This window comes from Myiozetetes cayanensis, unplaced genomic scaffold (genome assembly GCF_022539395.1).
Source record: "Myiozetetes cayanensis isolate MyiCay16 unplaced genomic scaffold, myiCay2020 scf16, whole genome shotgun sequence".
Lineage (NCBI taxonomy): Eukaryota > Metazoa > Chordata > Aves > Passeriformes > Tyrannidae > Myiozetetes > Myiozetetes cayanensis.
The window spans coordinates 8,352,623-8,379,568 of record NW_026087270.1 but is presented as its reverse complement, the minus strand read 5'-3'; the positions used below and the strand labels follow the sequence as shown (position 1 = coordinate 8,379,568).

Genomic DNA, 26,946 nt, shown 5'->3' with positions numbered 1-26,946 from the left:
GCCTCGCGGTGCTCGCCGGGCGGGGCGGGGCGGGGCGGGGGCGGCGCGTGCGCGGGGCCGCACACGTGTTCGCGCCGGCGCCGAGCGCAGCCATGGGCAAGAGCCGCGCGCGGCGGTTCCGCCGCCCAGCCCTCGGCCCCGCCGGGCCCGCGCAGCGCCCGCACGGCGAGCCCGGCCCCGAGGAGGAGCCGGCGGCGGAGCTGCTGGACAAGGTGCGGGCGGCGGGGCGCGACCCTCTCTCGGGGCAGCGGGTGCGGGGGGAGAGGGTTGGGGCCGCCCCCGCGGCGGGGACAAGCCGAGCAGCCCGGCGGGGCCGCCGCCCGTCCCTCCCGCCCCGCGCTCTCCCGGCTGCGCCCGCGGCTCGGCGGGGCGGGGCGGCACCGGGAGATCCCGGGTATCGCCTCCTGCGGCGGGCGGGAGGCGGCGCTGCCCCTCGTCCCGGGAGGGGCTGGGAGGCAGCTCCGGCGGTGCTTGGGTTTGTTCGCCACTCCTCCTCCTCTCTACGGGAGAGTTCTACAGGTGGTCAGAGCGATGAGTCAGTGAGCCGTACGTGAGGGATAACTGATGGAAACGCGGAAAAATGACTTGTAGCCACTTATGTAGGCCGCAGTCTTGGTTCTGGGTTAAGCATTGCAGATGAAAAGTGATGTAAAACTCGTCTTGCACACGTGACTTTAGAATCAGAAGCAAAAATCTGTTTTCCCCTCAAGTAATTGAATCTTTGTTCACTTTACCGAACTGAACTCATTGAACAAATCACTGCTTGATTACTCTTCTGGACTGACCTATTTAGTCTGAAAATTGAGAGAAAGTATATAAAGGCAGAGGTGAGGATGAGCTGAGGCACTTCTATCAGTGTCAGTGAGGTAGGATGTGATGTACCACTCTTCTACTCTGCTCTTCAGTAGACGTTTATATTTTCTGTTAGGTTTTCAACAAACTACATGACCTTCCAGGATATACACTTCAGCTGCTCTGTCATTTTTATGTCTGAAATTCTTACATCTCACCTAAACCCCTGTTACAGCACAAGTCAGCATCATCTTATGGATGTAGAGAACACTTGCTTCTCTTTGTTAAGCAGATGCTCTTAATCTAAAGGCTATGGTTTTTTTATTATTATTTTTTAATTCTTCTATTTTTCTTTATGGTGTCATGTGTTTTATATTCCTACCGACTCGTTCCTTTTTTCTTTTAAATACATGGTAATTGAAAGTAGATATGGGGTCTCACCGGTGCCAGCTAGTGTCAAATCTGTGTCTGGACTATGGCTCTCTTGTTAAACACCCAGAACGGTGTTTATTTAGTCATATAGTTAACACACAACACAGGCAAAGATTTGTAAACTTTCATGGAAGTTAAAAGCTCTTGCTTCCATTCAGGAGCAGTAAAGCTTCCAGCTACCTTTTCCCTCAACCTGATCTGCCCTGTTTGTGTCTCCCCAGCTGCAGCATCCAAGTGCTGAAGTGAGAGAGTATGCCTGTGCCAGTATTTCCAAGCTGTTGCAGCAGAAGCATGTCATCCCAGCCTTCCTGCAGAGGGACGTTGTGCGGTGTTTGGGGCCGTTGCTGATGGATCACAGCTTAGCTGTTCGGGAAACAGCTGCAGGTGCTCTCCGGTAAGCAGAGTTAGAATGGGGTAATCCTGGCATAGGACGGAAAACAGTGGGGTTTTGCTGTTGACAGCCATGAACTTGAATGCCAGCATGTCTTGCTTTAGCTCTGGCCTCAGTAGGTATGCACACATCAGCTAAAGTCCACAAGAGAGGGGGTTTTCTTGCTCCATGATACTCTAATGTCAGGAGCAGGCTTTATGCTGGAAATGTATGCTTTATGAAGAAATACAGAGGACTTGAATGCAGTTCATATGGCACTTTGTGTCTTGATGTTTTAGTACCCATAATCCTTCGTGTTGCGCTTGACAAGTAAGTGAAAATATTCTTTTCCTACTGCCAAAGTTATTCTTTGGTAGTAGGTAGAAGACTAAAGTTACTGATTGAGCAAATTGATTTTAAAACAAAAAGTACCATAACCTTTAGAGGAGAATATAGAATATCTGATTTTTTGAAACATTCCTGGAAAGTGTTGTATCTAATCCAAAGCATTACTTTTTTTGTTTTCCTCAGAAATCTAAGCGCTTGTGGAGGATTTGAAGTCTGTGATGACATGGTGACAAAGGACATTATGACACCCCTTGTTGCACTTCTGAAAGAGGTGTGTTTATTCTGATTTTAAAACTTATCTAGCCATTGAATTATCCCCACTTACAAAAATAGTTAAATTTTTGTAATCAATTATTAAGATATTTAAAAGATATTTTAGAAGAATTTTCAATAGATTTAATGGTACAAAAATTATTCCAGAGATTTCACACCACTAGCTTCTGTCTCCTGACCAGCTAATTTTGGTCTGTGGTGAGGCTTGCACCCTGGGATAATTTTTGCATGAAAAGTCTGGAGATTTTGGGTCTGGAGAGTTAATCAAGACTAGTTTATTGTGTCAGTCAAAATCCAGGTCCAACATTTATGTTGCAGTATTATTCTAGTGTGGTTTTTTTGGTGAGCAGTTCTGTCTGAATAAAAGCTTGGGTTTACAGCTGGGTACTGTAGGATAACTTGTACTGAATACCTGTTCTTTGTTTGGTCCAGGTGTTGCAGTGCAGTTTGGAAATCTGTCTTTGTATGAGCAGCCTTGAGCAATACCATCATTTTCTGTATGTTTCTTCCCCATTTTAAAATGAGTAATAGCATTATTGTAAAGCATAGCAAGATATTAGCTGAATTAGTCTTTGTGGTTAGAAAGAACTGTTGACAGTGGCATACAGACTATTAGCAAGAAATAGCGCCTGGGGTTCTAAAATTGTAAAGTTTTTTAATTAAAAAATTCTTCTAAAGACTACTGAATGCAAAGCAAATAGTATAAGAGTCTTTCTACAAGAGAAAAGTTGCTGATGATTCAATTCCATTATTGCCCAATTTTCTTAAAGAATAGGAAACTAGTCAGGTTTTCTGGTATTAAACACTGTGGCTTGATTGTTTCCCAACACTGGTTTTCTTGTTTTGTTGTAGTGTAGCACTGAGTTAGATGCTAACCAGCTGTCTCCAAAGAAATGCAGAGAGACAAACAAAAATTATATTGAAGACATAGCCAATGAAGCTATTAATTTGCTGTGGAATATATGGTAAGTGCTGTGTAAACACTGGCCTTTTAGACAAACTAAATTAAATTATTCCTGAAAAGTAGCCTGGTAATTGAGGCAGAAAAGAAATGACTGTCCTGGCATGGGAAGATGTATCCAGTTGCTGATTCTGATTTCTGATTGTGTTGCTCCTACATGTGCCTTCCTTTAATAATGGTGAGCCCTAATCTGATTGGAAATACAGGTTTATCTTCTGCCATAAATTACTTTTTTAAATTAAGGATTCTAGAAGTCCATTAAGTTGGTCATTAGTTTTAGGAGAGTGACGAATTTTTTTTCTATTGGTTGTTCATCCTGAGTTCTGATTTTGTTTTCTGGACATGTTCTGTCATAACCTGCTGTGCAGTTTGGGTTGGGATTGGGTTGGGATGTCTTGCATTCAGTTCCTGTAGATCCTTATTGTGCTATGAGAGATGGAGAAAGTTAAATTCTGATCTGGACTCCAGTGCTCTGGGAATATGAGGACTTCTTATACTACTTCCTCCCTCTACAGGTCATCCCAAAAGCTAATATTAAATGTTTGAACCAACTATCCCTTGGTTACTGAGACACTGATACAAATCTACTTAATTATGTGAGAAATAATGTGAATTGTTCAATTAATATTTGTGTTGGAAACACCAGGTGAAGGAAGAAAAACAGCAACACTTAATACAGGAATGACTATGAACACTGAAGTGATAAAAACATATTCTGAAAGTTTTTCTTGAGTTTTGTGTTGTTTCTCTTCATTTTTTAACAACTGCACATCGTTACACACCTTGGTGCATACAGGGTGTGCTTTAGTGTTGTACAGTGTTTCAGTGGAGCTGCCTCTCTGCCTGACTCTGTGGTATGGCTGCTGGCTTGAGGCCTTATTTCTAAATTGGGATTTTTTTTTTTTTTTTAGGAATTGGAGTCTAGAACAGTAGAGAAACTGCATGCTCAGCACCTTGCACAGAGTACATGACCCTTTGTGACTCTGACTCAACAATGTTATGTGTTCTTTTTTTTTTTTTTTTTTTTTTGCTTTTGTAGTCAGTGCTTTGGAACAGGAACTATAATCATTAAGTGAGATATGAATCACCTCTGTATTTTGAACTTTGTGGCAATGAACATGAACTACTGACTTCATTGCTAAGTTTGCTACTTAGCATAGATACATTGCTAAGTTTGCTACTTAGCATAGATAAAATTGGGGCTGGCACTGGTGCTGAGATATAATATTTCCAGAAATAAATATTTGAAGATCCTTGTAGCCGATTAGGTCCTATGATTTTTTTAGTTTGAATTAGTCTTATATCAATATATTAGTTTAAAATAGGGAATAACTGTGGAAAGCTTGAAGAAACACAAATTCCACTGTTAAATAATTAAAGTGAATGCATGTCTGAATGATAAGAGCAGTCATTTTATGGAGTGAATGAATATTGATGTGAGAGGCAGCAACTCTGGTCAGTAGGTTTGTGGGTGAAGTTTTCTGTGCCTGCAGAAAGCCTTGGGCTGGCTTATAGCCTGCAGCTTCCTTTCACTCTCTGAGTGGACTCGTCCACATTTGTATTTAGACTCCCAAATAAACTCCCAAACACTGTGTATGAGGAAGCAGCTGGTAGAAGCCAACTTTCCTCAAAAGTGGCCAGGATTTTGCAGTTTCTCTTTCAGCATATTTACACAGAGTTGATCATAACCTCAGTAACGAAGAATAGCTCTTTGACTAATGCATAATTCCTACATAGTTTTTATAACTCTGAGTAATAGTGAGTATGAGGTACTTAAAACATTGTTACAGTATTTTTTTTCCTGGGAAAAGTGTTTTAATTAATCTTTTTCATACATTAGTGAATGCAACAACACCGCCGTGTACATATTCAATAAAGAAGGGTGTCTGGAGGCTGTGTTACATTACATGAAGAAATTCTCCACAAATGTGGATCTGGCTATTTCAGTAGGTAAGTGGTAAAAGGAGGAGATAAGGATTTAAAGATACTTTTTTTTTCTTTACTGTATAAACGTAACATTGATTTTACACACATAATGCACCTGTCTTAGGACTGCTGAGCTTTACACTGAATATAAGATTTAAAATTCATTTTTGAACAGCACATGATTCAGAAGTTTGCATCTGTTGTGCTTGTTTTCAGTCCAAAGGACGATGACTTATTGGTGGTTACATGGGAGGAAAAATTTTGTGGAAAGAGGGGTCTAGAGGGGGGCAGTGTTTTTAATTTTGGTTTTGGGTTTTGGTAGTGGAGGATTTAGTTTGTTGAGCAAAGGACATAGTCCATCTAAAAAAACCCCAAACAACTCCTATCACTTTCAGTATGGTTTTATTAGTAGTATTGTTATTATAGTCTTACAATGGTCATACAGGTGTGTGTGGTCCCAACATTTATTATGTTGTCACTAGTCAGTATACAATGGAGAAATCTATTTTGGAGTAGCTGAAATTAGTACAGCCAATTCCATGTCTGATATGTTATTGTCCTCATTTGTTTTGTGTACAGGTTTGCCACAGAGTGTCTTTTAATCTAAAACACAGATTGTGAGAGCAGTGTTGTACCATTACAACTTGATGCTGCATGAATTTTTTTTTCCTTTCAACGTTTCATTACTCCAGCTTGCAGGAAGATAATGCTTTTTCATTAGGAGAGTGAAAGCTATACTGTTGGGTTTGTTAACTATGTTTGTTCTTGTTGTTTGCTGCAGCAAACTGTTTGCAGGCGGTGACAGAAGATAATCCAGACCTTCTTTCTTCATTTAATGCTTCTGCACAGCAAGTATTGGAAACAGTGATGTTGTGTGCAGAGAGCACAATGAAGCATGTCCTTCTGAGAACACTGATAGCAGGTACGGTGCTCGAGGGTGCTCACTGCTCTGTGAAGGGGAGCACGGCAGGTAAAGGGGGGTGGGAAGCACAGAAAGCTTAGGCTTCTCGACTGAAGTTTGGACATCTGATTGTCAAAGCCCATACAGATAGTTCATGAGGTTATATATCTGCCTTTTGGAACTGCAAACAGATTTTACAACTAGTTTTGAAACTGTCTTAAATACTTGACTCTAAATTCAGTCCCTGATCAGGGTGATAAAGCATTTTATCTGCTTATTTGGTTTTCAGCAGTGAAACGGGTCAATAATGAGTGGTACAGGAGCAGTTTTGATCTTAATAGGTGTAGATTTTTAACTCAGATTCTCTACTTTGCATTCTTCTTGTAGCCTTGGATGTTTAACCATTGTGATTTTTGATACTGGAGTGTAATAAATTAATTTTGAGAATCCTTAGAAAATTCTCTCATGTGGATTTATTATCAGGTACAAAGTGATACCGAGGTCAGTCCACATAAATATTCTGTAGTTACGTATGTGCTGAAATTTACCTGAGTTTAAAATGTGGGCATAGCAGTTATTAGAGATGAGTATATGAAATGCTAAACAGAAAAAAATACAAATCTGTAAAGCAAAGACTTCAGCATTTATACTGAATGTAATCATTGTTTATTTTAAGTAGTGCAGGTTGTGTCCTTACAAAATATATGACTATTACAGAGAACTGAGTACATTAGTAATTTTTATATTTTGGTTATCTCATATTTAGGCACTATCTGGAATATCAAGGATACCATTCCACCAGGCAGCCTGGGAAGCATGGTTAATGCGATCCTGAAGATTTTTTCAGAATCGTTAGCAATAGATGCTGGTGAAACAATTATTCGTATGAATGAAGCTGAAAAAAACAGGTTAAAACTTACTGTGGAAGCAGAAACAGAGGAAAACATGAGTGATGTGGTGGACAACTGTGTTTTGAGTGAAGATGATAACATGGAAGAAATACCAAAAGGAAAACTCAGGAGAGAAAATGATGTTTCAGATTTACTTCCGGTAAGTGTGGCTGGCTGGCTGTTGGGATTTGTGCTTTTGGCTGAGCTTTGGACTAGTCTTGACTCAGCACTGGCCAGAGGAAATGACCTGTGAGTGTTACTAACACTGGTTCTCAAATAGCTTGGCTATTTTAGCGAAAACCTCAAAGATGAGCATGGAAAATTTCAGCACAACTTGTTCCAATGTGGCCAAGTTGCACAACCACATCAGGAAAGCGCATTTCCATGGTTTTCCTCCAGTGGAAGGTATAGGCTTACCTGACACTTCTACCTGCAGCTGCTGCAGGAATTTTGATTTCTGTTTACAGCAAGTGAGATTTGTAGCCATTCAGTCATGAGTGAAGGTGGCTCAAAGGTTTACAGATGCAAAGGGAAAAGGGTAACAGGAATATATGTTTCTGTTAGGGCTTTAGGTAATTTTTTTCCCTTACAGCTGTAGTGCAGATGGTATTTCTTGAAGATAAAATTTGCTCTGGAACATCCGACAGAGATGTGGTAGCTTACGCCTCTTGGTTTTGTGGGGCTTTTAGCAAGTTTTGGTGTAGAATGAGAAGAGAAAATGGCTGGACTATAATTTTAGCTGACAGCTTGGGTAATTTAAGTTGCACTTAAATGTTGTTTTACAAAATCAAATTTGGTTCATGTTTTTATTTTCTAGTCTGATAAGTGGGAACTGGAAGAAGTGACAGCTTTACTGACGGCTCAGCAGACTGCTCTGGAAATCATTGTTAATATGTGCTGCAGTGAAGGTTTGTAGGAATGTCTTTCATTGCAAGTGTTGTGGTGTGTTTTGTTTTTGAATAGGTCACGTGTAGTCATCTTGGCTTTTAAAGGCAAACACACTCAGGCGTATTGTCCCTGATACCCTCATCAGAGGGGGGCAGATTAGGTTGTAATTTCTATTACTATTTCAAGTGGGTTTTTTCATTTAAGTGATTTATGCTGCTTAAATGTTTTTTTTCTTTTTTGCACGGTACTACTATGTGCCAACATTTAATTACAACAAAAAAGCACTTGCGGCAAAGAGATATTTCCTGAAGTGTTGCAGTAAAATCTTTGTTCGGTTAGAGCGTGGTCTGAGTGTTCTTCTGATACAATATGTGTGTGAATCTTATTGCAGGATGGGGCCCTTGATTTTTTTTTTTTAAAGCAGATAAGTCTTGTAGCTTCGATTTAGTGTTGATACTACAAGTGTTGCGGAGCCCCTGGTGGTCTAGTGGTAAAGGCGCCGCGCTATCACTGCGGAGACCCGGGTTCGATTCCCGGTCAGGGCCACTCCCGGGCAGGTGGGGCTCGTTAGCCCTTAAAGGCAACCCACCTACGTCCTAAGGACCTCGCTGCCACCGTCCAAGCTCGCTTGGCCCCGGCAGATGAACCTTAGGATTAAAGGGTGGGCTCAGTTCCGCGCACACTGTGTCTCACCTAAAAAATCCAATGCGCAGGCTGGAAGGTGGAAAGACCTTCCCCGGATCTTCGCTCGCGAAGACTGGCCATTGTACAAGTGTTGCAAAATTAGGAGTAGATACAACTTTTGCATGCAACTTTGGCAACAATGTAGATTTAGGCTTTCGGAGCTCTGCCTTCATGAGGTTTTTTGAGGAGAAGAAAGGCTGTTATTTGGAGGGAAGTAGGAAATAGATATTCTATATCTTTTATGAACTCTGATACTCAGGTTTGATAGCTTTTGTCCTCATCTTCAGGAAAAGAAATGAGAGATTATCAAATTCTAATTAAAAATGCCGATAACCAAACAAAATTAATTCCCTAAATCCTTCAACACCTAAAAACTTCGGTTACAGTTTTAGCCTGATGCAAAAGTAATTGTCTAGGAGATAACTGAGTTAAACTTTCAGGTTCTGATAGAATCCACAGTAATACCGAGTTATTCCCAATGGTGATTTTTTTTTTTCTCTTGCAACGCAAGGAAATTCTGTGTCTCATGTATGAAACTCCTTTCATAACTGTATTTTTCATCTAATGAGCTGTAATTCATAAGTTTTTTCTTTTAATTGGAAAATCTCTTGTGGATAAGCTGCATATTCTGCCATTCACTCAGTATAATGTAAGGTTGATTGTGTTATATTGCACTGCAGTTCTTTACCCATTCATGGACAGACAGAAACATAGGCTGTAGAAATTAAGAGGAATCCAGAAGCAGCTGTTCATTTAATTTTCAAGTTATTTGAGGACTAAAATAGCTTTAACCATTATGCTGAATTCATACAAACACTTGGCTTGCTACAGAACTGAGGGAAATAACCAGGCTGGCAAGAGATGTGTTTTACTGAGCACTGGCCTGCGTTTGGGAGAAGCAGAGTGCTCTCCCCTTGACGGGGACATGGGCAGGAAGCCAGGAGGCTCCAGCATTGCTGTCCAGTCTGCAGTTCAGAGGTTACCAGTGCTAGTTAAGATGGGATTGCCACTGGAAATGACTCTGTGTTTCCCAGAACATTACAAGAAATGTGATCATAGCCGATGTTCTAGATCACAGTTCCCGCTCTGCCCTGGTCACTGCTGTCTTTGTTGTTGCTGAGTTGCATTGTCAGCTCATATTCTTATCATTTAGTTTTCAAAGGAGATTTTTATTTGCTTTGTAAAGATGCACATGGAATTTTTCTGCAAGAGGCAAGAGACTTAAGGGGATGTTTGCTTTGTTTTCATGTTTCTTGCTGCCATGGCCTGGTAAAACATAAAAGACAACCATTTTCTCATGGAAAGGCTGTTAACACCAACGTATTATGGCTGCAGAATTAATTTGAGATTACCATAAGTAACAGAAGATACCTGTGTTGTCAAGTTGCTGCAGCTTGATGAGTTACTTTGCATCAGATAAACAATAGCCACGACCTTCAAATAAATTCTTAATTTCTGCACGGTACAGGAGAAATGCATTAATTTACATCTTTCTTGCTGTATTTTAAGTGACTTTACCTTTTGCCATGGAAGTGGCATGGCTGTTACTATAGTTACTACAGGACCTCCTACATCTCAGGAGAATCTGTGTTGTTAGACGAGATTACTTGGTGAATCTGATATTTTTTCATTGCAGTAGTTAAATGTCCTGACCTGTGTACGCAGGCAGAGCTTTCATCGTCTAGAGAGGAGGATCAGTCCAACCTCTAGACTTAGGACCTGGGTAAACACCAGTTAAAATGTAACCAGGTTTAAAACAACTTTTGATAAATCTGTGTGAACCCTGTGGACGTGGTTATATCAGTTTAAATATAAATTATGAAGTGAGCTTGTGCTTGTTAGGCCAAGCCTGGCTTTAGCTGTGGACAGATTATTCACTTTACAGTAGCCTGTTGGTAATACGACCTCAGCTCCTCTCACCACGTGTGATTGCCCTTACATGACTTACTCTACTAGATCTGTAAGTATAAATCTAGTTCAGGTTTAAGACTAAACCTAGCTTAACTTACTTTAAATATGTTGCCTGAAATGACTGTCAGAGGTTATTTAGCTTGCTTTGGCTTGTTTTGCTGTCATCTTTTCCTTTCAAGTGGCCTTGCTGTGGAGACAGTAACATCTTCATCCAGCCCAGTTACTGCCCAGGCAGAGGACATCTGTCTGTGGCTTCAGTACTGCTAGAGGAAACAATTACCTTAACTTTTTTACTCAGTACAGTTAAACCAGTGTATCTGATGCTTGAATCTACCTCAAAAATTGAAACGGTGCAATCCAAATTCAAATCTTAGTAAATCTTTATGAAGTTTCTTCTATACCTTTTTTGATATTTTTAAGTGACCCATTGTTAATATCACAGATTAAAATACCTGTGTATGAAGAGCCTCTCTCATGAGAATACTTGTTGCCTGAGTGAATATAAAATATCTTTTTCATAAAATATTTAGGACTGTGGCTTAGTGGCACTTGGTTTGTGAGGAGTTCATAGAGCCCAAGAACTTAAAGATTCCTAAACTAAGAGGTGGAGTCGAGTACAATTGAGAAGTAGGATACCTATTGTGTGAGGGTTGTTACATTTACAAGTCTGTCTTGTGTCCTCAGATCCCTCTGATGATGAGTGGGAAGAACTCTCCAGCAGTGATGAAAGTGACTTGTTCATGGAAAACTCATACAATGAGGGAGGGGGGCTGCTGATGACTCCCCTGTGCCTCTCTGATGAGGTTCACTCAGCATTTCTGAACAACCTCATTCCAAAGAAGGTAGTGTTTTCTGTTTTATTTCCAACACATGGCACAGTCTTCCCCTATTTCCTGCTTTATATCTCAGGTTAGGCAAGGAAATTATCCCAATCCACCTGAAGGAAAGAAATATTTTTTTTTTAGTTTAGCTTCACATTTTTTGGCCTAGAGACAGTGCATCATTGCATGAGCTGTCTTGACCTAAACAATTCTTCATGTAAGTTGAAACAGAATAGCGTTTCAGAAAGCTGGTGGAGTTTCTTTTAATTTGTTGTTTTTTGGTTTTTTTGGTTTTTTTCCCAAAATACAAAGGGTGTTAGTCCTTGATTTGGACATGAAAAAGATTACCTGCCAAAAGAAAGGGAACTTCGGCAAAACATGACTGCCAGATTTCCATATTAACTAAATGAGGTGGAAGTAACGTGTGAATGGCAACAGTCAGCACTGAAAAAGTACAAGTTCCTCTTCCCCTGTTTGTAGAAAGTGTCTGAAGGACAGTATTTGACACTGACAGGATTTTAGATGTTTTTGTTTCAGAGTTGTTTTGCTCATTTTTATTTGGGGTTGTAAAGATGGAGTTTGTTATTTGAATTGTTGCTCTGCTGGTTCAGCAGCGTTGTAGAATTCCAACCTAAGACATTAAGGTGCGAGATGAAAACTTTGAAGGCTTTTTGTACTTAATACCGGGAATTTTATGGCAAGGCCTTCTACACTTGCAGCTATCTGAAAATTCTGTAGTGGCATCTGTAAGAAGAAAGAACCAAATAAGAAAGAATAGCAGAGACCTAGAAAATCACCTGTTGTTCAGTAGAGGTAGATACCTTTAATATGCTATGCTAAACTCAGGGTATAATTGCACCATTTGAGTGATTGAGGAAAATGCTGACGTTTTTAGCAGGTGAGACACTTGCTGCCTGGAAAGCTTTGAAATACCTAGTTTACAGTATCTGTTTGAATCAAGATAAAATTTCAGTCTTCCCTCCAAACACACTATAACAAAATATATTAAAAAAAAGGCTTTATTGCTAAACATTTCTTTTTCCCCTCCTCAGATTCTTGAAAAAACTGCTTTTCCGAACAGTGTTGCTCTAGACATCTGTATGCACAATCCGTCTTGGAAACCATTAATTAAAAAGTAGGAATTTCATTGTCTCTCTTACTATTTTTCATTTATATTCAGTTGTCTTAGAACTCTTAGAAGGATTTTCCATCTTTGGGTTACTTTTAAGATCTGAGTACTGGCAGATCTGATATATGATTTTGAATAAAGAGATAAAAATGCTTTTGTAAACTGCACATCAGATCACAGACTTAATTAATTCAAGATTCTTATGTATATTTCAATGTGTTTTCAAAGGGATCTGCTAAGTGCTTTTTTTGTTTGTTTCAGACTGAATGCAGTGCAGTGCAGAGCTTTAACATGTCTTCATAGCATTTTGCTAGTGTCGGATGTGGATTGTCTTGGAGGAGCTTCAGCACTTCAGTCCCTTTCACAGCATCTCTCACAGCTGATCTTTTCTAAAACAGGTAAGATGTTTAGTAGAGGGGACTTGCTGACCCCCTTTGCTGATCATATAGGTATAAGGTAGCCATATAAGTTAAGTTCTAATGCCATTTAATTACTAATTGTATCTCTTTGGTCTTTCAGTATAAGGATACTGACTGTTGGAAATGTGCTGGAAAAACAATATGTCCTGATAAGATGTGTTTATCCAAACTGCACCTCAAGCAAGTCTGCTCTTAATGCAAGAATCTGCTTTACATCTGGGTCCACAAAAAAATCACTTAGTGGATGAATCCTGCCTTGCTGAGACCAGAACTCTTTGCTTGATCATGTTTGTGATAACAGTTTTTCATCAATCAGACAAGCCATGAAGAAGATAGGGCATTTTTTTGAATGTGCTGGCTAGCTTGCCTAAAGAGATGTTAAAAAGAGGATATCTAGCGCAATCTTTCACATAACTTTTTTCTAGGAATCTTATAAATTTATAGCAAAGGCGGTTGTTGCAAAAAAAGAAAATGTACGTGGTTGTTATAGTAGGAAAGAGAGCAGCCACCTTGTCTCCAGGACATGCTTTATGCTTATGATGGCACAGCTTTATTGAAAAGATATTTGTAGTATGAAAACGTGCAACGTTTTTATGACTAAATATTAAAGCTACTCCATGTCCTGTTCTGGTTTGATTTCAATGGAGAAGGTAATAAATTTCATACTATTTTAGAATATCATATATATATATTTAATATATTTAGAATTGGAATGGACTGCCCAGGGAGGTGGTGGAGTCACTGTCCATGGAAGTGTTTAAGGAAAGACTGGATGTGGCGCTGAGTGCCGTGGTCAGTCATAGGTTGGACTCGATGATCTCGTAGGTCTTTTTCCAGCCTCATTGATTCTGTGATGTATCCTGGTAAACACTAGAATATATCCACTATAGATCCTCCAAGGTGCATTATTTCATAGAGATACTGTGAAGGTTTCCCCATACATCTGATAGTATCACTATTATTGGATGGTCTGTGCAGCACTTGGCATTTCCAGCCACTTCCTGGAATCCTATACATGAGATCAGCATCATTTCAATAATCCTGTTGGACCATTTACTCTGTGATCTCTGTTACTGACATGAGAGAAGCTGAACTGAGATTTAACAAAAAAAAAAAGAGGGGGGCGGGCAAGAAAACCCCAGCTGGTTCCAAACTGATGATATGGTTCCCTGGTGATCTGGGTCCCTGACAGGCTTGGCTTCATGCAGACTGTTCTGATAATCTGTTTTTGTTATAAGGTAAGTGATGATGGCTTTTCAAAAGAGAAGAGATATTCTTGGAGGCTGGAAAAGCCTGCCAATTCTCAAATTTGTCAGAAGACATTTTCCCTGAGACAGATCTGTTGAAGTTGAGCGTATGTGTGGCTTTGTCATTTCTTGTCTCTTAGAAGATCGAGAAGCTCAGTTTCCTTCCCTTTGTTCCAGTGTCTCCCTTTGTAGCCACAGATGCAGCATTTGTAGTTCTTTGCTGTAGTGTGTAGAATGACACTGCATTAATGTTTGAAAATGCATCTGCCTGCAAAACACACTTTTTTCTCGGTGTCTTTAAAAGCATGTGATCAGTCCATGGGAACATTGCTACTGAGAGTGTAGTTCTTGAAAAACTAAAATGCAGAAATGAAAATATCAGTGAAGACATACGCAAGGATGTTCACATAGCATACTAGTCTTATGCTTAAAGAGACAGCTTCCAAGATTTTGGATCTACCTATTAAGCTTTGCAATAGTCAGAAAGTTCTCAGAGGAAGCTGGAGAAGTTGTAAGCTGAGGACAGATGGTGCTAATAAAACTAATTTGACGGCCTGGGCCCATTTTTTAATGGTTAAATGCTATGTAATGGATACTGCCAGATAGAGTTGATAAAATACCAACATGTGGTTAGAAGGAATCCTGTGGTTTACAGGGTGAAAAAGAGGCTTAAAGATCTAGTTGCTTACATGGGGAGGGAGGAACTTTGCATTAATTGAAATGTTCTGCATCTGGAATGGTCCAGAAAACAAGAATGCATTAAAAGAAAATAAAAAGCCTGAAGAAGTGCAGAACATTCATTGAAGGTGATGGCTGGTATTGATGAGTTTGTAGTTAAACAAGAATAATGCAGTGTTTGAGTCATACATTCCTGAAATGTTATTAAACCACCGGAAAACATGCTCTTTATATGAATTGGAAAGAGTCCAACGTTCTGGGTGTCTAAAAAGCTTGCTCAAGAAGGCAGAAGAAAGGAGGTAAAATACACAGTCAGCTTCTGCAGTTTTCTCAGTTCCTATATTGTGGCCTCCATGTTATACCAGTTTTCAAGCTGCTGTTCTGATGACACTGGTTTGTACCATACCTTGAGTCTCACAAGTGTCTGAACCAGGGATGTGCCTGAAAATGAGGACCAGCTGTGGTCTAACCTCTAGATGCAGTTAATACTGAATTCCAACAAATTGCTATGGTTACAGCCTACAGAGACTACTCTGAAAATCTGGCTTTTCCTGTTGTGGTAGTACCTGGAGGAACAATTACAGGATTAAGGCATTTGTATTTCTTTGCTTCCTGTGTCCCTCATCTCACTGTTTAACTTCTGTGTCTGGGTTCAATTCTTTCACAGAACTCCCTGCAGACACAGAATTCCTGGAAGCCATAACCAGTGCTTTGAGGGCTCTCCTGCAAACAACGGCATCAAAGAACATCTCCCAGGTAAAAGCTTTCAGATTTGAATGCTCTGTTAGGTTCAAATTTGTGTGAGATTGGGCTGGAAGGTTTTTGAAACAAAAATATTTAAACGCAGTGCAAAATTTTAGCAGGTGCAGACACTGAGGGAACAGATTTAATAGCATCAACTCTTTGGGGTTTTCACGGACCTTACAGGAATACTTTTTTGTTTACCTCTTCCTTACACATAAACAAATGAAAGGTATTTCAAAACCAGAAAAAACAGGTAATATCTTCAGGAGATAGGTATAATGACAAATATTTAGTAAATTAGCACCTAGAAACGTGCATTCTTTATTTCTTGATGTCATCTAGTTGAAGCTGGTTGTGCTAGAATCTTGGTTGGACATGAATTAGTGAGCTAAATACAAGAATGAAGCATTTTGTTATGCAAGACATAATACTAGTCTGCTGGTCCTTTCTGGCCTTAAACTGAAAAATGAGAGCTTCTGTACTGTTAGTTATGATGAGGTGGAAGCAGCTATTGAGCAGGGTAAATTTGTGAAAATCTTTGGGCTTAGAACTTTTCCTTCACCTTCATGACAGCCTTTGTTATATTCTGGAAGAAACACCTTAAATAAAAAGGGAGAATTTGACTGTTTTCTTGGTAATTACGTTTTCAGAATTCACGTAGTTTTCATAATCCAGGGCTCTTTATTTCTCTGTTATAAATTTCCCTGTGTTCTGGAAAAGCAGAGTAGCTAAATGTCACATTTGAAAATGTCCACGAAAGTGTAAATGTCTTCCTTTTTTCCCTCCCTTCCCTTGCTGTGCAGTGTATGACTCCTGAGCAGCTGTTGGCTTTATGTGAGGCTGGTATTCACAGCAGCAATGCCAGTGTTAGAGTGAATGCAGTGAGCATCCTTGGAATTTCTGGCAGCGTCCTGGCAAAAGGACAAGATACAGCTGAAACGCTAAAGGTGAAAAAGCAAACTTTGCATTGCAAACCTATATGAATTTTGATATTTCTTTCGATTTTCCCTTGTTGAAAAATCATTTTTTCTCTCTTATTTCAGATGATTGGAAAATTTCTTCTTGAAGTTGCTATGAAGGAATCTTCTCTTGTTGTAGCAGGGGAAGCCTTGGATGCACTTTTTGATGTATTTGCAGATGGTAAAGAAGCAGAAAAGGCAGCGGTGCAGATCAAGTTGCTTCCAACACTGAAGGAATTTCAGCCAGTGTTCAGAACAAGGGTAGGCATTCGAATGCAGCCAGCTCAGGGTCTCAACACACAATGTGCATTAAAGCTTTGAGATTTGGGCTCCTAGAAGAGATGGAAAAAACCCAAAAAGTGTGTGATTTTCTGATATTCCACTTTAGAGGAAAGCAAATACCTTAAAGTTCATGGAACTGTCAAGGCGCAGCGCCTCTGTTGCAACATCTGCAATACACTGTCAGTATTATTGATGTCCAAATCACTACATTGTTCAGAAACATTTGTAAAAAAATCCTGCAGGTGTCTCTGGAGGAGTGCAGCTAAATTGGTGGGAGAGAAGTCTCTTCTGAAGTTACATTGACATCTTTTGTTTTTTACTTCTTGTAGTTGCAAGTGGATACTTTTGTTCTGCTGTTGGTTAACTGAAACCATGTATTTTGTGTTTTCAAGAATAACAAGGCCAGCATTCTAAACTGTAATTTTAGGTACATGCTTGTCTTAGGGAATGATGGTCACATATTGTTTCTTTGGTCAGATGAAGCCCGAGGAGTGACTGTCATAATCTAAAAGCTAAGCACTATACACACAAAATATATACCTGATGGTGCCTCAGTTGTTTCCTTAGATGTGCAAGGTTTTCCATATAAAAAGCTGCAGAAAAGAAGTGTATGTTTCAGGTATTTGAATGAAATATGATACCAATAGCTTAATTTTAGGCAGCAATGTATTATAGTAAATTGACTAGCTCCGCATGTGCACATGTGAGCACCTTGGAGTTCTCAAAAGCCATGGGTAGCATATCCTGACAGAAGACCTATATACAGAATTGCTGTAAACTTGAAGTGATCTGACAGGAGAAACCTCTGCATTAGTAAAGCATGTACTTTCTTTGGTTTTACAGATGCGAAAAGAAGGCAAAGGACAATATAGTGCTGATCAACTGTGTGTTCTTGACAATGTGAGGATGAATTTGAGAAGATTCATTGCATATCAGGAGACACTAGGGAAAACTCCAACTTGAAACATCGAGGGACTTTTAAGGTTTCCCTTATTGAGTAATGTTTTCAAAAATATAACCATTTTGAACTTCTAAAATTTACTGAGCAGAGCAGTTTTGCTTTAATGTTAATACTACATTTTGTAATGTTCAGTATTTTTATACACTTGGGTTGATGCAATGTGAAAGTCATACCAGCATAAAAAAACCTGTAGCATACTCTGAGATGGTTGCAGTGATAAGAAGGTGCTCCTGCAGCCCTGAGGTCTGTACACAGCACCACTGTCGTCATTTAGAAGTCTTCATGTACCCTGGCAGAAAACTACAATTGCATGAAAAGGTAATTTAGAGAATATTCTCGGTGATGTGCCAGATCAGGAAAAAAAATTAAAAAGCTCAGGAAATACTTAAGGGAATCGAGCAGTGGCAGAATGTTCATATTTGCTGTTTGCTCTTACCTGTTCCTAGAATTGCACAGGCACTTATGGCAGGCTTCCCAAGAGAAGTTTGTGACAAGTGTGTGTAGATTCCTGTCAGCACTTGGTTCTGTTATTTCATGAGGTTTGTTGAGGAGAAAACTGTTTCAGATTCATTCATGATAAATTCACTATGATAGCTTTTTGCTGTGGAAATCTGTGTAAGCAGATCCTACAGTTAGACACAGCTCCCTGGTTTTACTTTATTTCGATTGGTGTTTCTGAAAATCAAATCTCCTAATTTACATTCTTCCTTGTAATTCTACGTCAGGGTGAATTTGAATTCAAGGAAGTAATAAGCCAAATAAAAAGCATTTTTTATATTGAGGTATTACCTAAAGTAAGTTTATAATTGCTTAAAATACCTTTTAGAAATATTTGTAATGGAGATTTTTAAGCTCTAAAATACAGAAACTGTTATTTTCAAAAAATGTCACCAATTCTTGAAGATTGTATGTAAACTTCCATATATCAAGAACTTTGGTTTTGTTTCTTTGAATGAGATTCTCTCATTCATTCTCATACACATTTTTCTCAAGAAAAAAAAACCAAAACACAACCAAACACAAAAGTGTTTTGTTGTGCTGCATTTTGAAATAGGAGGGGGTTTTTTCCCTCTCTTTAAATGCACTGTCTTAGCACAGGCATATAGTTTTTGGCAAAATTTTGCCCATGGTGTTAAGCATGGAACTTTTAAAGACCAAATTTGCTCAGTTTGTTAGATTTCAGTCTCTAAGATTGGAAAGCAGACTTGGGAGCTGACTGGATAACTTGCAAATGACTGACTTTATGAAATCCTGGCATATGGTATTTTGTCAAATGCAAGAGAAAGTGAAAGATGAGTTTAAGCAGCTCTAGTGCCTGGAAGTCATGTCAGTACTGTGACTTTGGAGGAGTTGGATGAAATGTGTGACGCGATGCCTGCTAACCAAACGAGTGAGAGTGTGGGACTGGGAGGGCTCCAGGGTCACTGAGCATGGCCTGGAGAAATCCAGGAGAAGTTGTGAGGAGCATGGTTGAGAGGTTATCCAGGAATTTAGCAGGGCAGGCAGTGAAAAGGGCCGGAGTGTAACACCTGGGGAAAGGTGGATTATGGCATAAGACTACACAGTGTGTGGATTTTAATCCTAGTGCTAAGTTATACTTGCTGTTCACTGAGGATAGTACAATATTAGCCTGATGAAAGGTAATATTTGTTTAGTCCTCAAAGGACTTTGTTGTGGGAAGTTCTGCTCTCAGTTTCTGAGTGCTGCATTGAATTGGAAGATGATCTAGATTGGAAAGGATCTCTGGAGGTCTCGTAGTATAGTCTCTGGAGTCAGATAGGTTGTGCTATGCCTTGAACATCTTTCAGGATAGAAATCCTACAACTATGGCAGCCTTGGGGGCTTGACTGCCCTCACTTGAAATACTTTTTTTTCCTTTTCCCCTTTGTGCCTTGTAGAACTTCCCCCTGCTGCAAATGCACCTCTTGTCCTTTGCACACCACCTTGAAGAGTCTGGCTTCATCTCATAACCCCCATCTGGTAGCTGAAAACAATTAAATTCCCCTCTTTTCCAGCTCCCTTAGCCCTTCCTTGTACTAGCTAGAGTTCTAAACCTCTAACCATCTTAATGGCTTTCTGCTTGACCTGCTGTACTGTGCCTTGTACTAAGGGGCCCAAAACTGAACACACTTCCTCAAATGTGATCTCATAAGTGCTAAATAGAGGGAAGTAATTGTTTTTCTTAACCTGCTGGCCATGCTCCTGCCAATACAGGACCCTTTGGTCCATCTCTCCAAAGCTGCTCTTTGGTCATTCAATCAAGAGCCTGCTCTGTTTCGAGGGATAACTCTGTCCCAAATGTAGGACTTTACATTTTACATCAAGTGTAGCAGTCAGAATCTGGTTCCTGGGGACTGTTAGAAAAATAAAGTATGTTGTTTTCTGTTTAGGGGTTTTCTTTTAGTTAATAATGAGAAGAAACATTTCATCTTCAAATACAAATTTGAAAGTTGCAGATAAATATATAGAAGATAGGGCATCCACAACAAAAAATGATTTTCTTAATACAATCTATCAGACCATGTTTTTTTCCTTCAAGTGAAAAAACCAAACTGAATTTAGATCTTACACTGTTCTGGCAGTAGGAATGCAGAGATTGTTTTTTTGCTATGCACTGATCAATGGAATGTCTTAGGTGCATAGTATGAACCATATTGCTTGCAGAAGTATATGATTTTTAGTGCTTAAAATACTTGCTTCTGTCTTCTGGTACACATGCCATTTCAAGCGAATAGCTAAAAGAGAAATGAGGATATGGGAAATCATTTTGTTTTCTTGCAAGTTTGTACTAAACCCCTGACATACAAACCCTAAAACAATCCCTTCATCTGTTCCATCTGAGGAGACCAGAGCACTTTGGTGGCCTGTTTGGATGAGGGCATGAGACACTGACAAGCAGGTGGCCCTGTCTCCAGCTCACCAGGTGTGTTTGGGTGGTAGAGAGGTGAGCTGTAGCTCTTGGGAGGTGTTTTTGTACTCTGTCGCTAATATTAATGACATTAGATGTGATTCCCTAATACCCCATGTTGTAAGGTCTTTGCCAAAGTCTATTGCTCTTATCAGTGGCCCATGGCAAAATGGAGCCCTCATCTTCCTTTGGGGTTTCTAACATAAGCCAACTGCATATTTTGATGTCTGTATTTTTATTTCTCTGAATGGGAAAAATCTTACTCTATCATCTGCCCAGCTGCCAGTTCAGTGTAATTTGTTCCTGATGGCTAATGAAGGGCTTTTGTCTGAATGAGAGGCGAAAAATTTGTATGTTAATTTAGAGACCACATCGTGCTTCTAAGGGACAAGATGGGAATAATAGACATGGACAACTTCTGAAGACTTGCATCTATGAAAGACAAGGAAGTTGTCAGTGATTTAAAGAAGTGTCAGATCAGGGCCTAAAGCCAAATGAGATATATAGGTACAGAAGAGCCAAGCTGTAAGATTAGGGCTATGAAAGTTGTTCTGACACAATTACGGAAAATTAAGGCAGCAGCAGAAGTGATGATGTGCAAATTAAATGTTTTGGGCACTCTTTTGGCACTGGTTTATTTTAATAGGTTTTGGGTTAGCCTCAGATGAAGGCAAGATCCTTGACAGTCTACAAAGTGAAAGACAGATCTTGAAGACACTTTAAGGGTGGCAGAAATTGGAGTGATTTAGGCAGTGTGCAGCATAAGTAAAGAGATGCTAAATAAAGAGATTTAAGTGATCTTCATCAGTTCATGTAATCACACAGATAAGACTGGTATCAAAACAGGTATCTGAATTTGTTTGCTTATTCTGGTCCCTAAGGCATCATCTGTCTGTACTTCAGTTAAAAACTGCAATCCTTGGAAAGCATGGATTGCTGCTTTATTTGTCTCCCTGTCTGACACTGAGCACAACAGAATCTGGGTCTTAAGATGTAATTCCAGAATAGGTGCTGAATTTACATCGGTCTGTGGTATCAGGTAAAGAGTGTGAGGGGGGCTGTGGGCCCCCTGCCCTGTTCAGAAGCAGTGGGACCCTGGCATTTGCTGCTGCTTTGGTTTCTGCAGCCTGCAAAATATTGAATCCCCAGCTGCGTAGAGAAGGAGTTATCATTGCTGTGTGGTTTTATTTTTGCTCTCTACAAAAAGAAACAAGTGGCAAGATTTAAATGGGCATTTGTTGTGAAGTACTTTTTTTATACATCATGCCTTGACATTCAGAAGATGGCTGTTTACCACAATAGAGTCAATAGCTGAACTATTTGGGGGTTATGGTGTGTGTTGAAGGTATTGTTTTGCATAGCATGTGGTTTTTTTAAGGATTGTCATCTCAGAGGAACAAGAATATCTTCAACTAGTACTACTTGGCTTGGGTTTATATTTGTATTTTAAGAGAAAAATATATAAAAAGTGAGATTAAAATAAAATATTAAAAATTAAAAGATTAAAAAATAAAATTACAAAATAAGAACTGTGTTGGAAAACAAATTAATGTAAAATTTGTTTGTAGTTTTAATATTATAAATGAAATGCGTATCTTGTGGAATATTAACATCGAAAAACCAACCAAAAATGCCCATAAACTCAAGTTCTGTTTTCTTAGGAAATGATTTTCAGTAGAAGCCTTTCCAGAGGATTGGATAGAAATGTCTAGCCTTACATTTACTGTTGCAAATTCTAATTCAGGCAATGGCAGTGGTAATTGAAAATAATGTAATTGTTTCTTTTTGGCACAGGTGACTTGAACAAACAGTCTAAATATAGTTTGAGCTGGACATGCTGTTAAGATACATAACGTTAAGGTATTTGGCAAAAACTGAAAACTCTTGACAGTCAGGTCAGATTAAGGAACTTGAAGTTTTTCCACCAGGGCTGACAATAATGGTGAACCTTTCTGTTTGAAGCAGCTTTTACTTGAGTACTGGGATTTTTTTGGTCTAATTTCCAAATAGATTCAACAGTTAATTTTTGTACCTTCTGGGAAAAATAGGAGGTGTTTAAGTCAATTCACTTCAATTTGATTTTGTTTCTGTGTTATTTTTGCAAGTTTCTTGTTTCTGTGAGAGGCGTTTTGTCATACATACAGATATAGTTCAGTGACCACAGAAAACATAGTTTGAGACTTGCAAACAAAAGGATAATGGTAAGATGCCTTTTTATTTCCCCTCAAATCTGGGTTTCAGGAACTTGCATCACTGTTACGTTATGGCCTTAAATCAAACAGCTTGGGAAGTGAACTAAGATCCTACTGTAACAATCCAAATGCAGTTGGAATGATTGTGGCTGCTGCGTGTTCTCAACACAAGGAGAGTCCTGATGCAGCCCTGGGGTTGCAAGCTGCTCACATCAATCATGTACCAACGCTTCAAGATGCACTGGGATTTCAGTAAACCTTCTCCAGCTTTGTGTTCCTGTTATGATAGAAGTCCCATCAAGGATTGTTTTCTCTCTCCTCTGCATATGATTTTTTTTTAAACTTTTGAGGAATATTGCATTGGCCTCTTTCCTCCTCCCCTCCCCTTCAAATGGAGAGTGAAAAGCACTTCCAGAATGTAACGGAAGAATGGCTGATTCAGCCAGTAAATGCATGATGTTTCTAAATAACCTTTTCTGGCAAGTTCTCTTTTTAGTAAGTAAAAGAGTTAAATTCAGAGTGTTGATTAAACAAAACACTCCAAACCATATTTAAGTGTGGGTTTTGTTTGTTTTTTATGCCTAGCCCTGGCTATACTTCCTGATCTTAAGCATTTGTTGTACTACACCACCTGTATCATGTCCTGGCTGTGTTTGCTTGGGACTGGGGTTGCTGCGGAGGAATCCTGTAAATTAATAAACTTCAGTCTTATAATAAAACTTGTTTGTATTTACGTGCTGCAAGTGTAGACCAAATCGTGGGGTTTTGCAGAATTAACTTTATTTAAAAAGTAAAGAAAACAAACCAGTTTTTTCTTCTGTTACTGTTATCTCCTTAAGGATAACAAAACCCTTTATTTGACTAACGCTTTTCTTTGTTGCATTAAAAAAATGTTTATGAATTGAAACCTTTTTATTTGCATCTTTGATGTGCAGGAAACATTAGAATAGACCTTTCTCATTATCTTTTCCTGCTATGCTTATAGTTCTCAGAATAACTGAAGAATATGGGATTTGGAAAATAGGGTTATTCATAGTGGGCTTTCCCCATTTCCAAGATGTGTTAAAGTCCCACCAGCTTCCACTTGGCTTTTGGTAGTAGGTTTAGGTACAAATCCTAATTTTAAAAGGAGTTAAGTTTGTCACCTCAAACCCCAAATTTCAGCCACAGCTTCTTGCTGTGGTTTTCTCTTGGGCAATGCAGATCAGACATGCTGTGACATAACAGAGGAGGGTTGAGGACAAAATCTCCTGCTCTGCGATGGTGGGGAGAAGCCAAAACTTCAGGCTTTGGTTGTCACCAGGAAGTGGTGCTAAGTCTTCTTCTTTGCAAACTTCGTGGGACGCTTGGAATTGGAATGTGACTTTTTAATTCCAAAACCTCCACCTCCAGCTTCCTAAAGAGAAATCCTCTCCCATCCAATTCTGAAACTGGGGGAAGAAGCACCAGGCCCTCCATGCAGAGCGTGCTGGAAACTTTGTAGCCGATATTAAAGATGTTTTAAGGATGTAGTACGAAAACACTAAGAACTGGAGTCTGACAAGAACTGGCACTACTCCGTGTTGCTGTTTGGGGCGTCGTGTGTGTGTGATGTGTTTTTCTATCTGCAGGCAGGGCTGTACCTAGCGCTGCCTTTTCCTCTGCTTTGGAGTTGAATGCAAGGCAGGAAGAGCCAGAAGTATCTGTGACCACCCCCGGAGCAGTTTTAGGGGAGAGCAGCGGCGGCTGTCGGGGTGACGCCGGTCCGGGTCCGCCTGTCCCTGTGCCCGGCGGGTTTGGCAGCGGCGGGGCCGGTGCGAGGGCTCGGCCCTCCGAGCGCGGCTGTTGCCCCGCGGGGCCGCCGCGCACCGGCCGTGCCGAGAGAGGAGCCTGCCGGCCCCGGGCCGCGCTCCGGGCCGTGCCCCGGGCTGGGCTCGGCTCCGGGGCCGGGGGAGCGGCCGGGGCGCCGCCGCCGCCCCCCGAGCTGCGCGCGGCCCCGCGTGCCGGCGGCTGTCCCGGCCCGGCCCCGCCTCGCCGCGCTCGCCAGGAGGGGCGGGGGCTGTGGAGCGACGGCGGCAGCAGCGAGCAGGCAGGCGCGGAGCTGCCCTTCCATAGGAGCCGCCATTAGCGCTGGGACCCGCTGACAGGGTCTCGGCGGCGGCGGCCGGCGCGGCGCGGGGAGCGGAGCAGCCGGGGTGGGTCCCCGTTTGATGGATCCCCGGATAGCCTGGTTCCAGCCAGAGCAGCTCGGCCCCTCGAACCGCCTGTGGATGCAGATCTGGGAGACCACGCAGGGGGTCCGCAACCTCTACTTCCAGCAGCAGCAGCAGCAGCAGCAGCAGCAGGAGCAGCAGCAACAGCAGCAGCAGCAGCAGCAGCAGCGCCCCCGCCGCGGCCGGCCCGGCCTCCCCGCCCGGCATGTACCGCGCCCCCCGCGCCGACCCCCCGCCCGACTTCCTGCCGCTCGAGAGCGCCAACAACCCGCACAGCCGCGGGCACCGCCAGGCCTCGCCGCCCCCGGGGGCCGCCGCCTGGGCCCGGCCCGCGCGGGGGGCGCCGCCCGCCGCCTCCGCCGCCGCCGCCGCCAGCAACAAGAGGAAGCGCGACAACAAGGCCAGCACCTTCGGGCTCAACTACAGCCTGCTGCTGGGCCGCGCCCCCGCCCCGGCCGACGAGCCGGCCGCCCGCGCCCAGCCCGGCCTGGCCGAGCCGCTCTACACCGGCACCCCCTGGAAGAAGAGGAACTACAGCCAGGGAGTCGTGGGGTGAGCGGCCGCACGGGGCGGGCAGGGGGGCGCCGGGGCCCGGTCCCGCTCGGCCACCGGAGGAGGAGGAGGAGGCGGGGGCCGAGGTCCTTCCCCGCCCCGGGGCAGCGGTGGCCGAGGGGCCGCTGGGCCGCGGGCCCGGCGGGTGGCGCAGCGGGGCCGGGCCGGGGCGGCGGGCGGTGGGTGCCGGGCTGTCGCTGCCCGGCTGTGGTGACAGCTATACCCGCCGGTGGCCGAGCGGCCTGCGCGGGGCCGGGACAGCCGCGTGTGTCCGTGTGTGTGTCCGTGGAGCGGGCGCGCCTCTCCGCAGGGACCGGCGCTCCGCGGGCACGCCGCTGTCACCGCCCGTGCACGTGTTGGGCGCTCCCGGCCGCTGCTCCTCGCTGTCACCGCGCTGTGCCGGCGGTGTGTGCCGTGCTCTGGAGCTCTGTGGTGCCCTCGCTGCTCACACACGTGCGGCGGGGCCGGGGGAGGGAGGCGGCGGGGCCGGCACGCCTGCCCTCCGCAGCGCTGTCAAGCACACCTCTAACGCTTTGTGCTGCCTGTGCAACAACGGCGTGGTAGGGACTAGAACTTGAAAAAAAATAATAACAATAATCTGCTGGCGTTAAAAGAAAGCGCACAGACTAGGTAATTTCCCGGCGAGTGTGTTTTCTAAGAGCTGACAGAGTGCACGCAGGCAGGCACCTGCTCTCAGAAATAAACTTCCATGCATATGTAGTGAGCTATGGATTTCAGTGTGGGGATATTAATGGTTGTCATGGATCTCTGACTGTGGAATGCGTGTGCTGATCTGAATATTTTGTCCCTAGTGTTTTTGCGTTAGCTTAGGTCTCATCAGTTGGCAGTGCATGAACCCCGAGAGATGGAGGGCAGCGAACACCCCTCTTCTATTCACCTGAAAACTGGTTTGAGCTCCCCTCTCCTCTTTTTGTAAATATGGTGATGGCTTTTGATATGGGTGATGCCCTGGATAAAAGCCATTTGGTAACTTCTGGGGATTTTTTTTTTTTTTAGAGTTCATGTTTTTCAAAATATAACCTTTGCCTTGAACCCTCCAGGGTCCGTGTGGTGGAGGTTCACAGTAACAGTTGAAGGCCTAGAAGAGCTCATTTTAGAAATCAGTAGTGACTGGGCTGTGAGAGTTTTTGTGTGCTCAGGTCGTATCTAAGGGTCCTTCAGCCCTCTTCCACTGGAAAGCATCGACCTCTTCGTCTTCCAGAATCTCTGTTCTGTAAGATTTGTCAAAATGACTGTTCAAATTTGCTGGTCGTTTTGGCAGACAAACTCTTACCACCTCTGGCTCCCTGTTTTCTTGTGAGCACTTATGTTGCCTTTACTGCTGGGGTTATAATAATTAATAAAGTGACACTGCAGAAGTATGTTTTTTTAAATTTTTTAGTCACTATAGCTTGGAACATTCTGTAACTTTCTTCACACCACTTAGAAGTAACATACCAAGTACTCAGTTTTTGTAAGTTAGTTT

The 26,946-nt window shown here is 41.9% G+C and overlaps 2 protein-coding genes across 3 annotated transcripts in view; both read left to right on the top strand.

Moving 5' to 3' along the window:
• Positions 1–79: 79 nt before the first annotated feature.
• HEATR3 (HEAT repeat containing 3) lies at positions 80–23,449 on the top strand. 2 transcript variants are annotated; one of them, XM_050311229.1, is made up of 15 exons: positions 80–212; positions 1,446–1,618; positions 2,126–2,213; positions 3,068–3,180; positions 5,017–5,126; positions 5,884–6,024; positions 6,770–7,053; positions 7,711–7,801; positions 11,061–11,218; positions 12,250–12,332; positions 12,588–12,724; positions 15,338–15,426; positions 16,218–16,361; positions 16,458–16,634; positions 17,499–23,449. In XM_050311229.1, the coding sequence occupies exons 1-15, from the start codon at positions 93–95 to the stop codon at positions 17,616–17,618; spliced, it is 2,028 nt and encodes a 675-aa protein (XP_050167186.1). In that variant the 5' UTR covers positions 80–92; the 3' UTR covers positions 17,619–23,449. The 2 variants fall into 2 exon arrangements, with proteins under 2 accessions (XP_050167186.1, XP_050167187.1); XM_050311230.1 differs by lacking the exons at positions 80–212; positions 1,446–1,618 and having other exon boundaries at positions 3,073–3,180.
• A 1,387-nt stretch (positions 23,450–24,836) lies between these two features.
• Positions 24,837–26,946, top strand: part of TENT4B (terminal nucleotidyltransferase 4B) — a 39,166-nt gene continuing 37,056 nt past the window's right edge. The window contains 2 exon segments of the mRNA XM_050311228.1: positions 24,837–25,075; positions 25,077–25,460. Of these exon segments, the coding sequence (XP_050167185.1) occupies positions 24,906–25,075; positions 25,077–25,460 (554 nt within the window). The 5' untranslated portion in view covers positions 24,837–24,905.